The 17,427-nt window shown below is 54.2% G+C and overlaps 1 protein-coding gene across 11 annotated transcripts in view; it reads right to left on the bottom strand.

Moving 5' to 3' along the window:
- ST3GAL4 (ST3 beta-galactoside alpha-2,3-sialyltransferase 4) overlaps nt 1-17,427 on the bottom strand; it is a 33,185-nt gene that overhangs the window by 3,838 nt on the left and 11,920 nt on the right. For 6 of the 11 annotated variants that reach the window (XM_057552245.1, XM_057552241.1, XM_057552240.1 and 3 more), the window contains 8 exons: nt 3,389-3,461; nt 3,004-3,088; nt 2,502-2,582; nt 2,201-2,298; nt 1,948-2,008; nt 1,395-1,490; nt 1,108-1,297; nt 328-471 (listed from right to left, as the gene is read on the bottom strand). In XM_057552245.1, the coding sequence (XP_057408228.1) occupies nt 328-471; nt 1,108-1,297; nt 1,395-1,490; nt 1,948-2,008; nt 2,201-2,298; nt 2,502-2,582; nt 3,004-3,088; nt 3,389-3,404 (771 nt within the window). In that variant the 5' untranslated portion in view covers nt 3,405-3,461. Of the gene's footprint in view, nt 1-327; nt 472-1,107; nt 1,298-1,394; nt 1,491-1,947; nt 2,009-2,200; nt 2,299-2,501; nt 2,583-3,003; nt 3,089-3,333; nt 3,369-3,388; nt 3,462-8,079; nt 11,854-12,440; nt 12,555-13,374; nt 13,509-17,427 lie in introns of those variants that run through there. The other 5 variants (XM_057552242.1, XM_007183373.3, XM_028166787.2 and 2 more) reach the window with 5 other exon arrangements.

The raw sequence follows: 17,427 nt of genomic DNA, 5'->3' as shown, positions 1-17,427 counted from the left end.
TCTGATCAGCGCCTGCCAAAGCCGTCCTCTACCTCTAGCCCCCAAGCCCTAAAAACACCCTTCCCTGACTCCCCACTTTGGAGATGCCCCCGGAGCATCTCAGGAGTGCGTGCCCTCCCTTTGCTGTAAAAGCCAGAATACCTGCCTCTGATTACAGGTGTGTGCCTGGGGGCTGTGTGTTATTCAGAGGCGTGCTGCGGTCTCTGCTATTGTTTTCCCCTCGCCTGGGGTCCTCCCTGGCCTTCTGGAGCCTCTAGGAAGTCCCTCCTACTTCCCACAGAGAACCCCAACCCTCTGGCTTCCCGTCCGTCTGCAGCCCATCATCACCTGCTTAATCTTGTATGGCTGCTGTATCGGCAGGCTCAGCAGTTTGTCAGCTGCAATCTCCATGAAGAAGGGGTTGAGAATCCGAATCTGTTTGGGGTTGACGTCCCAGATGAGGGGAGGCTGTTTCCAGAAGCCCTTTCGAACCTAGGCGGGTGGGGTTGGGAGGGAGAGAGCCAGTGGGTTGAAACGGGGAGGTGGGGAGGGGCTTCTCCAGGGGACGGGGCCCCTGTGTTGATGGCACAGGCCCTCGGGAGTGCGGGGTGAGGGGGGGGACGTAGAGGCCTACACCAGAGGTGGGAGAGGAGACTAGAAGAGAGGAGGAGGGAGAGAGGGGAGCGGGGCACCCCCCAGGGGAGGCCAGCTGACATGGTGTGGAGAGTATGGGCTCCAACCATTGCCCACTTCCAAGTATAGGCATGCAGGTAGAAGGGGCTGGCTAAACACGTGGCAAAAAATGGGACAGTTCAGCAGTCAACCGGATGGCAAAGAGACAGAGCGGACTTTCTGGAGTCCACCTAGAAGGACAGAGATCTCGACTGTTCTAACCCGCCTCCACCTGGAGACGACTACCAACTGGTCCCTCTGCTGCCAAGCTTCTCACTGGCAAACGTATTTTGGCAGCTTCTCTGTCCCAAGCAGCCTCGAGCTTGGGGTGCCCTTCGCAGCTGCTGCCTGACTCCTGAGGACCGTGGGGCACACGTGATGGAGCGGCAGGGCCTGACCCGGGCGGCGTCCCCATCCCCAGGCTGCGACCTCACCCCCGCCAGTCTCTCCACGTACGCGCTTCTTATCACTCAGGATGCTCTCAATCCAGTGGAAGTCCATGGCCTTGAAAGCGACCATGACAAGGAGCGTGTCAGGGTTGTCCTCCACTTTGGGGTTGAAGTGGGCGGATTCAGGGTAGAAGAGACGCATGGTGGTCTTGGAGCCCACGTCATGCTCGTAGCCAGCCACTGGCGCGCTGTTTAACCTGGGAGGCAGGGGGGAGGGTGCCTGTCACCTAGAGCCCCCCTGGGTCTGTTTACCGTCGCCCCCCAAACGGAAGAGGGAAGGGCGGTCCTACAGACCTGATGACCACGTCGTACTTGTTGATGGCCTCTCCCAGAGAGCTGTTGCGCAGCCGATGCCCATTCCCCACCACCACGCAGCGGCGGCACTTGAGGCTGCCACGGGAACAGGGTGGTGAGACCCAGAAGGAGCCCCCGTTCCTGCCCCGCTTCACTCTCCTGGCCCGGTCTGCCCAGGCCCCCTCAGCCCCTCAGCCCCTGGCCCCCACGGACCAGGCATCTCCAAGGAGTCCTGCTTCTGGTCATGCCGACCCTGCGGCCCTGGGCTTTCAAGGGAGAGGAAACTGAGCAGAGCACAGGGGAGAGAGGGGAGGAGGGAAGATGCCTGGGGAGTACCAAGAAGAAATCCCATCTCGGAGCCCCCGACTGCTGCCGAGCCCTGCCTGTTACCATGGCAATACCCTCAGCAGCCTCTGCCCACTCCGGCAGCCTGATGCCCAGGCTCGGTTGCCGTGGGGACTGGCGTGCCCGCCTCCCCTGGAGACAGGCAGGCTCATCGGCAGGTGCTGGACCATGACTGTTCCACACTGGGGCAGGAAGGAGGGTCTCTTACCTCTGGATGCTCTCTGGAACGGAGTAGCTGGTGATGGCCAGCACCCGGAGGAGCAGGTCTTCTACAAAAGAACCGCAACAGAAGGGGCTGAGGACAACAGCTAGCTCCCCAAAGGCCGCCAGCCCTCCCTGCCCTGACCCCAGGATCCAGGCCTGGCTGAGAACCTGGGCGCTGGGACCACGGACAGCAAAAAACGAGAAGCGGCGTGGCCAAGGTGAGGCCACCGTTCCCACCTGACCAGGCGGATACTTACCACTCCCCTTGGTCCCGTAGGGCAGCTCATAGGCAGATGGCGTCTTGACCCAGAAATAATCCTTAAGCTGCAGGAAGACGGGCTGTTCTCGGGAGTAGCTGCGCCGAGGTGAAGGCAGGGTGGGGATGAGAAAGAGATTAGTCTTCATGCCAGAAACTGGGTCAGACCCCTGACTCACATTATGTATACACACCAAGGCCTCTCCCTCCCTCACAGGCTGCACCTGACCCGTGTCCGCCAGCACGGTTCCCTCCGTCCAGCCGGCACCCAGGCCCACCCCCCACCCCGCATCCTCACGTACTTGCCGAAGAGCTTGGAGGCCATCCTCTCCGCCTCACCCTGGAGGCATGGCTCCTTCTTCCCTGGGATGGGAAAATAAAAGCTGGAGACAGAAAAGGAGAGAGGCAGGCGCTCCAGTCAGACCTCCCGGGCCCCGGGGGGGCCAGCTTCCCAGGAAGCCTCCACCTCCTCCCAGGGCACGTCGGCCCCAGGGCCCTGGAGAGCGACTCGCAGGCTGGAACAGTGTCAGCCCAAGTCCCACTTTGAAACCAAATCATTGCAAACCCAGCTCTTCCTTCTCCTGAACTCCCTGGGTGAGGGCCCCGGGGAGTCATCCCAGGCCCTACTCCCCAAAACCCACCAACTCCCCTCCCAGAGGATTCTGGGCTGTAGCGTACGGGAGAGGTCATGCCCTGGCTCTCTGAACCCCCCTGTCACCCCACTAGGTCCCCACCTCACGATGCTCCATCCCCGAGCCCGGTTCCCAAGACGAACCCACAGAAGGACACGAGAGATGGACTCACAGCTCAGTGTACCTGTCTTCTCGGGAGATGGAGTACCAAACCATGACGGCCAGGACCAGAGCCAGCGTGGCCAGGAGTTTCCAGCCTGCAGGGCGAACGCACAGAAGAGCTGGAAGCAGCAACAGGCAGGCACCGCCCCAGGCCACCTTCTCAGCTGCCCCAGCTGGGGCCCCTGCAAGGCCGGCTCAAAGCAGGCCCTCGCCTGGCCTTAGTTCTCTGGCTCAGGGCTCGGACCCGAGTGTTTCTGCTGTCCTTCAAGATGAAGACAGGGGCCCCTGGCTCCGTGTCAGTCCCTCCACAACCCCCCGCGGGTCCCAGGATGATGCTTACGACTGCTTCTGGGGAGCCCACCGCTCAGGGTGGGGAGCTCCTGGAGAATACTCACGGGACTTGCTGATCATGTTTCTCAGGTGCCAGGGTTCCTGGGGAGAGCTGTCATCCCGGCTGCCTCGGGCCACCTAGGAGGAAGGAGTCACAGGTGTCTGGTCAGCGCCACAAACACTCTCGCCTAGACACCGGAGCAGGGCACACCCACAGCCTGCCTCTTCCCGCCTCCAGAAAGCACAAAGCTGCTTCCAGGGCGGCCATCCGGGGAGCGGCCCTCCTCACCCTGGACATCTCCCTAACCCCTCAAAGGCAGCACCAGCGGTCCAGGTGGGGCCTACGCCCCAGAAAGGGAAACCGAGTCCCACCCTTCACGAATTCCATCCCAGGCCAGACCAGCCTGCCACAGCTTCCCCGGCACGGTTCCCCTCACTGTGTCCTCTCCCTCACTTGGACCTCGGAAGGGCCAGCTCCAGGAAACAGATGTACCTCCACCCATTTTCTACATGAAAGCTAAGCTAACTGTACAAGGGCGTGATTCACATTTTACACAACTGAAGTTTATCTTTTCTCCACATCCAAGGCATTCCCTTGGTTCTGGCCACCGTCCACCTCTCTATCATCAATCTCTCACTATTCCACCCGAATAGATGTGCTCGGGCCAGGCCCTGGGGTGACTGTGGGACCATCAGATGGTCCACAAGCCCTCTTGCAGCCCTTCTAGACTCTGGCTGAGTACAAACAGTGTCCAAGCCGTCACCACCAGGTACATGGGGGAAACTCAATGGAGGCAGGCTGTTTGGAGCACGGAGAGTGAGAAGGGTCTGGTTGGTCAGAGGAGAGAAGGGAGACCCTTTCAGGTAAGGGCAGAGGCTGGCAAGGTAAGGACAGGGCTGTGGGAGGGGTGAGTTGCTACATGCACATAAACAGTGAGGTCCCTCTAGTCACAAAGCCAGCCAAGGACCATGCTTCTGAGTCACCGGGAAGAAATTTCTGCAGCTTTCACAGCCACACAAAGAGGCACGGGATGCACGCAGAGTGCCAGTTTCTCCTCTCCATGACATCTTCCCCAGTGATCTGGGTTGTAGGAATCAGATGGGCCACATACTAAACGCAGATTCCAGGGCCCTTTCCTGGGATAGCTTCGGCCAGCTGGGGTGGGACCTGGGATGGGCATTTTCACAAGCTGCCCACGTGATTCTTCTGAAGGATCAGGAAAGGGAGGGAAGCCCTAGTGTCTGTGCTCTTTTGGGGAGAAATGAAAAATCTCAAATTATTTCTCAATGGTGGGGGACCGCATCTGGACGAGGTCTGGTTTTTGTTAGAAATCATAAATCCATCATCCTGAACGCTGTCCTGTTATGGAGTCGATGCTCTGCTCCCAGGGGGCACTCCCCAGGCCCCACCCTGAGTCCACTAATACCCAAGAATGAGAGTGTTGAGGGGAAGAGAAAGCCGGGTGGGGGAAAGGGATAGGGGTGGGGACCAGAGCCAGATGTTTTCAGTAGGGTCAGGAGGGCCCATCTCTGAATCCCAGTGGGGATGGGGGACGTCCTGTCCAGTAAAGAAAAGCTCTAGAGTTGTAATCAGCAGACCCCAGTGAAAGTCAAGACCTACTGCTTTTCCGAGGGTGGCCTGCCTTCCCGACCTACCCACGACAACTGCCAAGTCATGCCCTACCACGTTATCCCCTTCACATGCTTCTCCTGATCTGTAATTCGTTTAGTTCCTTGCTCTCTGTCTGTCTCCCCCGCTGCATATAAGCCCTGTGAGGGTAGGAATCGGGTCTGTCTTATTCTAGCATCTAGCACACTGCCTGACACACAGCCAGTGCTCAGCAAGTATTGAATGAATAACATGTTGGGTTATCTTGGGGGAGTCACTTTTCCCTCTCTGACCCTCAGTTTCTTCAGCTGTAAAACTGGGAATTTGGCCTAATAAATGCTTGTGACGCAAATATATTTATCAGATCAGCAGCCTGAGCCACGCCAGGGACCTTATTAGAAATGTATAATCCCAGGCCCCTCCAGATGCACAAATCAGAAACTGCATTTGCGTAAGATCCCCTGATGATTCACAGGCACATTCAAGCTTGAGAAGCACTTGTCAAGATGGATGTCCTTGACCTTGGCTGAACAGGAGGATTGCAGTATCTGGGTCCCATAACTGGAAATTCTGACTTAAGTGGTCTGGCCTGGCACTGGAATTTGTTCAAGCACCCAGGGGCGATTCTAACCCAGCCAAGGTTGAGAACCACTGGTCCGGATAACGGCGAAAGCACGGTTCTCAGTCTTTTTTTTTTTTTTTTTTTTTTTTTTTTAATTTTAAATTTATTTATTTATTTATTTATTTATATTTGGCTGTGTTGGGTCTTCGTTTCTGTGCGAGGGCTTTCTCCAGTTGCGGCGAGCGGGGGCCTCTCTTCATCGCGGTGCGCGGGCCTCTCACTGTCGCGGTCTCTCCCGTTGCGGAGCACAAGCTCCAGACGTGCAAGCTCAGTAGTTGTGGCTCACGGGCTTAGTTGCTCCGCGGCATGTGGGATCTTCCCAGACCAGGGCTCGAACCCGTGTGCCCTGCATTGGCAGGCAGATTCTTAACCACTGCGCCACCAGGGAAGCCCGGTTCTCAGTCTTTGATGTGTACGTTCTGACTCAGTGGGTGTCGTGGGTCCACATTCTAACCGGCTCCCAGGTGGTGCCCTGCTGCTAGGCTGGGACCGCACCGAGAGCTGCAAAGCTCTCAACAAGATCCTTCAGGCTCTCACATTTCTTTACATTATGAACTGCATCCTCTCCCGCCCTCCGCGCTCTCAGTCCTCCTTTCTGATCAGGATTCAGTCCATTGTACTCCATCTCCCTGTATCAGTAGGTCACAGCACTCGGGGCACAAGGCAATCATCTGAGAAGCTGAGGCATTTACTGACGTCTAGACCCCACTTTCCAAGTCTTATTTAATTGGTTGGGCATGGGGCCCAGGCATTGGCCAGTAAAAAAACCAACCAAACAAAAAAAGCTCACCTTTCTGGTGATTCTAACATGCAGCCAAAATGGAGGACACTACAGAGAACGTGCTCTGCAGTAACCGGAAGTCAAGGACTCAGCTATCCTCAGTGAAGGAGAACTTTGGTGGCTGGAGGTGATGGGTCCTGAGCAACAAGACAACTACTCTTTTTTGACCTCTTCCCCAGGAAAGTTCTGCACTTCCCTCCTAAACCGTGCTGGTCTTGTGCTAAGCAGACTGGCTAGTCCTGGGGTCTGCTCCGAGAGACCCCCAGGGATGCCATCCACCCACCCGCCCCCTCCCCTTGCTGGCCAAGCCAAGAGGATGGATCAGCCCCCAGGATTCCAGGAGCACGGGCTTCTCGGGCTGGCTGCTGCCTCGGGACAAGTGGGAGTCTTCTCCCAGCAGCTGTCCCATATCACTGACAGCCCCTGGGGACAAAAGGACAGAAGAAAAGTCACAGCAGGGTACCTGGGCAGGAGAACCGAAATCTGATCCACTCATGTCCAAGGTGCAGCAACCTCTGCCTGCCACCAGCTGCCCAGGAGACTGGCTCACCCGACCCGCTAGGTAAAGCTGACCCCAGGGCAGGAAGGCTGTGTGTCCTCCTGGTGCTCTGCTAAGAACCACCGTGTCCCCCGCGGCAGTGAGGCTGCCGAGCCCTGCCACGGAGTCGCCAAGGGGCAGAACTGGAGGACGGGGTGAAGAACAGAAGCCTCCTGCTGCCTGGCACTCAAAGCCTCACACAGCGAGTACTCAGTGGGTACACGCTGTACCAAGATGAACAGAACTGGGCATCACCCACGGACATGGCATGACGCCAGGCCCCTCCAAGCCCTTGGGCCCATCAAAGGGCTGTGGCTTAATGTTCCTGAGAAGGGCGATGGGAAAACCAGTGGGGCAGAAGCCGTAATCAATGTCACCGTCCCTCAGTTCTGGGGGGAAAACCCGGAGCTGCCTGCCTGCCACCTCTAGACCCACCTGCAGCTCCTGCTCCACCCGGATACTGGGTGGGTCCCCGCCCACCTTTCCAGCATTGCTCCCAACCAGTGGTCCCCTCTGCCTTGCTGCTTCCACCTCTCCCCCCTCCTCCACTCCCTTTGACTCAGAAACATAGTCAAGTCTCCCTGTACCCAAAACAAAACAAACCCCCTCTCTGCCTCTGCCTCCTCCTCAAGCTACCTCTGCATCTCCATGTTGAGCTCCAGTGGTCACACTCCTTAATCTGTGCTACATCCTCACTTCCCACTCAACCCTCTACCCCCACTCCACCCCTGATCCCCATCCTTGTCCTTATGCTGACATCGCTCTTGTGGAAGCCTTCAGTGGCCTCCTAATGGTCAAACCTGAAAAAGATCTATTTTCACTCTTCCCCGTACTCTGAAGCCTTTGCTACTAATAGCTAATAGGCCGATGCTTCCAGGTCAAGACTCTCTCCAGGCTTCCTCCAAACTGTCTCCACTTCCTTTAAGTGCTGGCGTTCTCCAGGGAGCTGCCCTTGAGTTCTCCCTCTGCTTGTTTTCACAGACCAGGTTCATTCATTTTTGGAGGCTTAACTACTACTCAAACCCTGATGATTCAAGCTCTTTTTCAGCTCTGTAATTTCTCTCCCAGATCCTGTCCTAATATTTCTGATTTTCTACTGCTCCTCCTCCCTGGATGATCTTAAACTCTCACACGTAACACGTCCACAACTGGGCCCGCATCTCCCCGCTCCCCCCCACCCCACATTCTCATCAGCTCATCCACCCAACATCTCCTTCGCCTTCACACCATCCCTGCGAAACGCTACCCACTCTACCCCCAGTTCCTCATTCCAGCAAACGCTTGCTGAACTCCCACTGAACGCTCGCCATTATAGACGGCACTGGGATGTAAAGCTTGATAAAGCTCAGCGCAGCATGAAGGCCACACAGTCTAGAGCCCCAGAAGTACTTCGGAAAGCAGCCTGCATCTTCTCTTCTTGAGCCACAGGTGGATTCTAGGATCTCACCCCAATTTATCTGTCTCCTAACTGGTCTCTTTGCCACAAGTCTTTCCTCACTCAAGCCTCTTCCTCAGAACTGCCAACAAGGTATCTTTCTCAGAAACAGTTTGGACCAAACCACCCTTCTGCTTCAATCACTCCCCATTCCTTCAATGAAAAACCAAAGCTTTTTAGAGGCAACCAGGGCGCTTCAGTCCCAGGCCCCAAGCCCTGCATGTGCATCTCGGAGCTCCTGCCACGTGCGCTGCAGGTGCCGCCTTCTTCCACAACCCCACCTCTGCACGGGGCTTTCCTCCAGCAGGAAGACCCTCCGCAGCCCCTGTTAGCCTCAACAATCTCACTCCTTCTGCAGCACCGGCCCCTCCTCTACAAAGTGTTTTCTGACATTTCTTTTTTTTTTTTTTTTAAATTTTATTTATATATTTTTATTTTTGGTTGTGTTCGGTCTTCGTTTCTGTGCGAGGGCTTTCTCCAGTTGCGGCAAGCGGGGGCCACTCTTCATCGCGGTGCGCGGGTCTCTCACTGTCGTGGCCTCTCTTGTTGCGGAGCACAAGCTCCAGACGCGCAGGCTCAGTAGTTGTGGCTCACGGGCCTAGTTGCTCCGCGGCATGTGGGATCTTCCCAGACCAGGGCTCGAACCCGTGTCCCCTAAATTGGCAGGCAGATTCTCAACCACTGCGCCACCAGGGAAGCCCTTTTCTGACATTTCTAAGCAATGTTTTTCTTTCCACAAAAAATCGTTTATATCTTGATTTTAGCACCTAACAGGTAGTAAACTTTTTGTATTATGTAATTACTAATTTCATGGCTTGCCCACTATCCTCTGACCTCTGAAACTGGAAGCTTGTTTATACCAAGAGTCTACCAGAGCACTTAGAGAAGATGCTTTATCACATAATATAATTTTATATTACATTATTGTGTTTTCGTATCTTGTCCATGAGACTATGACCTCTGTGGTCCAGGCCTGCATTATATCTTCAGACTCTATTACAGTGCCTAGAACATAGCAGATGTTTTATAAACATCTGACACACAAGTAATACGATGAGACTAAAAATGTATTGCATCCCGTACTGATCCTGAAATGTATTGTGCACTTACTATGTGCAACACCAGGGGGGAGCCAACCTCACTGCCATTGCTTTGGGGACCAGGTGAGTCATCGCTGTGGAGGCTGTCCTGTGCGCCACTGAATGGTTACCAGCACCGTGACCACTGCCCACTAGAGGCCAGTATGACCCCCGCTCTCCAGTTCTGACAACCAAATGTCGCCAGACATTACCACATGTTGAGAGCTACTCTGCAAGGTACTTTTAAGGGCTGTCCAAGTATGATCTCAACCCTATGAGTTAAACACTATTATTACCTCCATTGTGGAGACAGGGAAGTGAGGTGCAAAAAGGGTCAGCAACTTGCCCGGGGTCGCCGAGCTAGTGAGCAGCTTAGCTCCAGAGGCGCGCTCCCAACTCCTGCCCTCCACTGCCCCTAAACCATCCTGCGAAGACGCCAAGATCCTCGCAGGGCCCACCTGCAGCGCTCTGGGGCAACAGGAGGAAGCTGCCCTCCGTCACAGCCAAGTCCTTCAAAGCCTTCTGACAGCTAAGAGGTGCCTCCTGCGCCCCTTCTCAGGCAGGCTGCCTCGTGAGACACAGTCTCCGGCCCCCGCATCGCCTGCCTCCCCTGGAAGCCCTCCAGCATGTCCTCAAAGCCCGCAGCTGTATTCACGGGATTACTAGTGCCCTCCATCTGGACACCAGACTTCCACGAATGCTGGCAAAGACCGCGTTCACTTTCTCACGGCCGTGCCGCTTTGCTGGCAGGGAACCAACAGCCCTCAGCTGGTCAGCCAGGTCCCCCGGGCCCTGAGCTTGTGTGGCTACTCTCTGGAACCAAAGAGCGGGGCTGTGCTACCACAGCTGCTTGCAAACATCTCCTCTCGGGGATCTCCCGCCATGTGTCCAGGAGGCGTGTGAATCTTGACTGCCAGCTAACCCACAGCGATTCCTCTCAGCTTCGAGTCCTCTGCCATTATTCCAGGGGGGGGGCTTGAGCTGGACGGTGAATTTAATGTAACTAATACAACTGTGAAGTAAGGCAAGGTGAGGACACAGGCCACTGGAGTCGCACTGTGTTATGATCCGCCGCTCCTGGGTGGAGTCAGCTAACGGCGATTCTCCAGAATGGATCATCTGTATCCCCTCTCCTCAGCTCAAAAACCCTCCACGGCGCCCATCTACTCAGAGAGAAAGGCCAGGCCTTTTGCTCTGACCTGTAAGGATGCACGTGATCTCCCCACCAGCACTTCTCCGCCCTCCTTCCCCATTTCCCTCATTTAGTCTGCTCTACTCAAACGGGCCTCACTGTTCTTGACTGGGCAAGAAGTCCCTCTCCCTCTGCTCTGGCTGTTCCCTCAGCCTGGAATGCTTTTCCCCTAGACACAGGCTTGGTAGCTACCCACTCAGCTCTCCACTCATCTTCTCCACCTCTGGTCAAAAAATCCCCCCTACACCTCATATTTCAGATCCCCCTCCCTGGCTTGCAAAGAACTTTTGCTGTTGTTTTGTTCGATGCTGTATCACCAATGTCTAGAACAGTGACTGGTACACAGCAGGCTCTCGACACAAGTTTGTTGAATTAATTTACTCATCGGGAACTACACCGCCACAGAGCAGGCAGAGCAAGAGGGGAAGAGGTGGTAGCAATAGGTCAGATACCCACTCCAGCCCCTCTGGCCTGGCCGCTGGCTAGACACAGCCTGAACAGCAGCACAGCGTGATCTGATCTCCGCAGGCCCAGTAGGGAGGGAGCTGGCCTTGGCCCAGGGCTCTCGTGAAGCGGCAGAGGGCAGAGTAACTGACCAACTGCCTCAAGGCCCACCAGTGGGCAGATGGGGCATCTGTCCAGCCAGCCAAGCTTGGAGGAAAGGGGCTGCAGAGGCTTCCACCTGCAGGGCAGGAAGGCTCTCTGCTCCCCACCCTGGGGGTCCACAGGATACCCTCCACCCCCAACAGGCGTCTCCAACAGCCCAGGCCTGCAGCCCCCTGCAGAGAAACACTGTATTCTCCACTTTATCAGCTGCCGGTCACAAGACACCACCGAGAACCACATGAAAATCATACTTCTGGAGTTGGCCGGGGTGGGGCAGGAGCTTTGAATTCCATTCGCTGGGTAAAAGAGCTTAAGTGTAGTGACGGGGTGGGGAGTCAACAGTACAGGTTCATGCCCACAATAAATAAAGAAAAAAGCCGGTGTGGCCGTCGACCTGCGCCAGGCTCCCGGGCACGATTCCCTCCTCATACCTCCCACCCAGGGGCCAATGAATCTAGCCCCAAGGAGCCAAAGCTGAAGGCCCTGCAGGAACTGGAGCTTGAAACCACCAGTATGGCCAGTCCCCTCCCTCCCTCCGGCCTCCAGATGCCCCTTCTGAAGACGGTGGACTGCACCAGCCCCGCCGTGTCCCGTCCGGTGAGGTGGCCGCAGCCTCACGTGGCCATGGAGCACTTGCAATGCGGCTAGTTTGCGCTGAGGAGCGCTGTCTGCGGGGCACATACGCTGGATTTCAATGACTCATTACAAAAAAAAAAAGTAAACTATCCCCTTAAAAATTATTTACATTGAGGCGGCAGCCGTCATTGAAAAGACACTTTTTCAGCCTGTTCTGTGGCCAGAAAGCACAGCACTAAGGACTGAACCTTACATGGAGCAGAGCTGGATGGCCACTGAACTGAAGAGGGCCCGGCTGGCCCCCGAGGCCCCACCAGACTTCCTAAACACACCCTCCCCTCCCCAAAGGTAAGAATCTTAGCTCACACGCCCCCATCTGCACCCCAAGCCCGTTTGAGGACGGAGGAGGAGGCAAGGTCAGTGCCAGCAGTTTCACATCTGAGTCCTCGTCAGGGGGGTTGATTACAGTATAAATGTTGGGGGGATCTGGAATCATTGCTGGGACCCAAGCCCAGGCTGCTCTCCCCAGCCACCCCTCAAGGATCCTGGCACTCACGCTTCCATGCTTCCTCCTGGCGCCGGGTCCCAGATTACCCAACCACTCCCTCAGTCTGTCCCACCCGGTCGCCCTGTTTCATTTCCTCTGTAGCAGGGACACCACACTGTCTCCTGTACTCACGAGATGATAGGACCCAAGAAAGCAGGGACTTCTTGTGGCCCACAGTATCTCCAGCACCAAACGAAACACCTGATGTGTGGTAGGTAACTGACGAATATTGAAATGAACAGATGTCTAAATGAACGAGAAAATTAGCAGAACAAGTGTGAACAGAAAGTTTCACCAAGTTAAAAATTTCCACACCCTTACTTTGCCGTGACCTGGTCAAACAAGGGGCCAGGGGCTTGTTAGAGGTCAGCTCAGGACCTGGCACAGCCAGCCACTACCACATTTGTTGCCAAAGGCACGTTGCCATGCTCATAAACACACCCTTATACCAAGGGTGTTGTTTCTGCAGAACTGGCTAGGGTTAACCTTTGACTCCCTTTAATTACTACCAGCTCCAAGGTTGCTGGACCACACTGCGAGCTGATGTCAATATACTCTGTGGGGTCCCAGGAGAGCTACAGGCCTGGAGACACCCTATTACCCAGGAAACCTCCTTTCCTCCTTACTTGCTCAAGAGGGCCAGCCTGGGCTAAAACCCCAGCCAGCAAGCCCCAGACCTCCAAGTACCCTTGGCCTCCTGGAAGCAGAGGAAAGGGGTTTGGACACAGACCTGAGGTCCAACCCAGCCTCTGCGGTCACGGGCCAGCTGTCCCTGGACAAGGTCCTGTATCTCTTGGGCCTCAGATTTCCCATCTGTGAAATCGGAGTAGCAAGAACAAGTTCTGGGAGGTGTGGGAGCCTCAAAACATATCCCAGGATTGAAAGCCCGCAGCCTTAGTACCGGCTGAGCCCAGAGCAAGCACTCGGCCCCTGGAAGCTGAAGGTGACTCCTGGTCTGGGCCTCCCCCAGTGCGTGGCAGCCCCTCTCCGCTCCAGGTCTGCCCCAGCCCAGCACGGGGAGCGGTCCAGAGCTCCCACCTGACACCACAACCACGACTGCACTCACCTCTCCTCCCAGCCGCTGGGTCCACTGCACTCACGGCACACACGCAGCTGCCCGGGGACCAGGGGGACTGCCACCCAGACTCTGCCTGCACTGAACGTGGATCCCACGTACAGGCCAGGCTCAGGGTTGCATTGCTGGGGTGGGGAGGAGCATGGGATGGAGGAGAGAGATGAGGCTTCGTTGGAGAAGCCACTCTCCCTTTCCGGGTACAGCACCTCCTAGAGAAGGTGCCCAGACCCCTGATCAGACCCCTCTCCTGAGTGGTGCCCCCTTTGCAGAACAGGTGCTCACAAAGCTGCTCGGCCACAGGCAGAGGCCGTGGTGCAGCGGTGAAGAGTCCCAGCCTCGGACAAGTCAGAGAAGGCATACCATCAACAAATACCTGGATGGAGCAGTAATCCTTCCAATCAATTAAGAAAAAGACCAAGGAACCAAAGAGAATAAAGCAAAGGACAGGAAAAGCAATTCACAGCTTAAACCCACACACCTAACAAACATGAAAAGATGTTCAACCTCACTAAGTGACCAGGGAATGCAGATTAAAACCGAATATCACTTCTTGCACATTGCTGGCAGGCGTTCATTGACATAAAGGCTTAGAGTTCACTGACATAAAAGGCTTTGTTTATTGACAAAAAGTACTTCATAGTATCTAGTAAGGCTGAAGGCGTGCACACTCTACGAGCCAGCAATTCCACGTCTAGGTGTAGCCCAGAGTGACCTGCCTTTGTACGTGTACACACACTAAGGATGTTTATTGCAGCACTGTGGCAACAGCAAAAGAATGGAAACATCTTAAATGTCCAAGAGTGGAGGGATGGCTGAATAAAGTGTATCATCACACAACTGAATACAGCCATTTAAACTGAAGAAAGTACTCTTTATGGATCTATTAAGATAAACCTGATGTTTAAGGGTTTCAAAAAACTGTAAACAGATACTTATAGTATGATCTCATTAATTTTAAAAACACACAAGACTATATATAGCGTGTGTGAGTTAAAAGAATTAAAAAAACAACAAACAAACATGGAGGAATCACCCAACTCTTGGTGACCATTACATTCTAGGAAGAGATCGAGTAAACTGGGATGGATTGTGAGGACAGGGCTTAGTTCTATTCTTCTAATATTTTATTTCTTTTAAAAACTCAGACATAATATGCAAAAACATTAACATTTGTAAATCTGGCTGTCACATGGGATTCTATTATCCTTTATATTTTGAAATATTTTTATACTGAAAAAAGGGAGTACAGATTTTAAGACAAAAATTCAGAAGCTATAAAAGATAAATTCAACAACATAAAGATTTAAGAAGCAGAGGGCGGCGGGAGAAGGGGGAGAGAGACAGGATGAACAGTTAAAAAACAAATGACAAACTAGGAAAAGTATCTCTGCAACATAATATGTATCAGACCAATGAATTCCCTTAGCCTATAATGTGCTCATGCAAGTCAATAAGGAAACAAGTCAACAAATCAGACAGAGAAATAGGCAAAGGATGTGAATGAGCAGTTGACAGTACATAATATAATGGCACAGAGGAAAGACCCATTCTTCACTGATCGTAACAGCAAAACCCCAGAGGCCTGAGAGCCCACGCTGCTTGGGGAGGTGGGGAAACAGGCCCTCTGTCAGATCAGGAGTGGATCAGGGTGACCTTTTTGGAAGTGACCTGGCAATATATGTCGAAATCCCCTTAGCCTGGGAATCCCATTGCTAGAAGTTTATTCTACAGAAAAGTCTCCTATATTTGCATGAACTTTTCTATCACAGTCTTTACAGACAGCACCATTTGTGACAGTGAAAGATGTAAACGACTTGAAATTCTACCGAAAATCCACAAGGACCTGTTTAGAAGCATCACCACACAAACAACGAACGGAACGCTACGCAGCTGTGAAAAAGAGGATGCAAATGCATGCACGTTGCCACCAGATGATCTCCCAAGTACATGATGAAACTTTAAAAAGGCAGGTGGGGAGCAGTGTTCTTTGTATCTCATGCCCTTTTGACAGAAGACTTACACGCATATACGTGGATATGTCGCTAAAGGAATAGATTATTCAAAGGATGCGGAAGAAACTAAGGGGGCAGGGGTCTAGAATGGGAGAAAGGCCTTCTTTATATCATATACCCTTTTTTTAAAATCAATTAATTAATTAATTAATTTTTGGCTGTGTTGGGTCTTCATTTCTGTGCGAGGCCTTTCTCCAGTTGCGGCGAGCGGGGGCCGCTCTTCATCGTGGTGCGCGGGCCTCTCACTGTCACGGCCTCTCCCGTTGCGGAGCACAGGCTCCAGACGCGCAGGCTCAGTAGTTGTGGCACACGGGCTCAGTAGTTGTGGCTCGTGGGCTCTAGAGTGCAGGCTCAGTAGTTGTGGCTCACGGGCTTAGTTGCCCCATGGCATGTGGGATCTTCCCAGACCAGGGCTTGAACCCATGTCCCCTGCATTGGTAGGCAGATTCTTAACCACTGCGCCACCAGGGAAGCCCCACATACTCTTTTTACGTTTAATTTTTTTAAACGGGTGAGTGTGATACACTTTCAACTAAAGTTTTGCTAAAAGGAAAAGAGGAGAGGAAAAAAAAAAAAAAAAAGGAATGTAAACTCTGGAGTCTCACACACCCGGACCTGAATTCCGGACCGACCGCTTACTGGCTGCACAAGTGTTGGATCTTCTCTGGATCTCAAGTTTTCTGCTGCATCAAATGGAGATAAAAACAGGGCACTTCCTCCTAGGGTGGGTGGATATGCCAGGTAAGAGGGACTCTAAGGTTGTTACCGTGGAGAAGTAGAAGCAGCTGGTCTCAGACTCCAGAATGCGCTTCATCTTTCCCCCTCACGGATCCAACGGACACAGGCCCTTCTTATCTCTCCTTATGTCCCACTCCGCAGACAGGGAACAGCAGGGGCAGGGCCACCAGGCACAGCTATGCAGACTGGGTGTGCGTGGCCAGGCCTGGGTGGGGAGTGAGGGCTGAAATCCAGCCCTCCCTTGGCTTGTCAAACCATCGCCCTGGTGCAGGGCTGTGTCCAATCGCTGGGGTCATTCATTCTGCTTTCTGTAAAGGCTCTGTACAGGCTAGCAGCAACATAATTTACAGCAGAGCAATTTAACCCTTCTCCAGAATCCTTGCCAGGTTATAAAGAGCCCAGTGAAAAGATCTGGGGGTACACAGACCAGGGGCGGGGGGTAGCCATGGGAAAGTTGGTACAGTCATCCCATCGGTATTTATCTTTCCATGGGTCATTTCCTCTGAACTCACAGAGACACCCTGTTTTACCAGCAGAAGTGGTTTCTAGGGAAAGAGTCCTGCCACCTTTGGCCCATCGGTACCCACTTCATAAACCTTGGGCATCTGGGTGATGTTCTAAGTGAGGTCACCCTGAGACGAATCCTGCGTGGGGGAAGGAGAGCCAAGGGGACACCGCCCTGCTCCGCCTGCCTGCTCCTCAGAAGGGCTTGTCTGCAAGAACAGCCCTGTCCCACGGCAGGTTTGGGGTTCTGAGGCCTCCAGGGACACGGTGAGGCTGGGCAGTCCAGAAGAAACAGGAGCTGACAGGGACTGTGGGCCTAGTGCACCCAAGGCACGGCCTCAGGCACTGAACTACAGCAGGAAACAAGGTAACAGGCCTGTGCTCCTGGAGTGTACACCTGGGGAGCGGGCGGGAGGGGCGGCGGGACACACCTGACAACCACATAGATGAATAAGAAAAGGTGCCATGAAACACACGGTGAGGGCTTCCCTGGTGGCGCAGTGGTTAAGAATCCGCCCGCCAGTGCAGGGGACGTGGGTTCGAGCCCTGGTCCAGGAATATCCCACATGCCGCGGAGCAACTAAGCTCACGTGCCACAACTACTGAGCCTGCGCTCTAGAGCCTGTGAGCCACAACTACTGAGCCCGCGTGCCACAACTACTGAAGCCCGCACGCCTAGAGTCCGTGCTCCGCAACAAGAAAAGCCACCGCAGTAAGTCCGTGCACTGCAACGAAGAGTAGCCCCCGCTCGCCGCAATTAGAGGAAGGCTGTGCGCAGCAACAAAGACCC

Source organism: Balaenoptera acutorostrata, chromosome 9, assembly GCF_949987535.1.
Source record: "Balaenoptera acutorostrata chromosome 9, mBalAcu1.1, whole genome shotgun sequence".
Classification (NCBI taxonomy): domain Eukaryota; kingdom Metazoa; phylum Chordata; class Mammalia; order Artiodactyla; family Balaenopteridae; genus Balaenoptera; species Balaenoptera acutorostrata.
The sequence above is the reverse complement of the archived record's forward strand: the minus strand, read 5'-3'. Positions and strand labels throughout refer to the sequence as shown.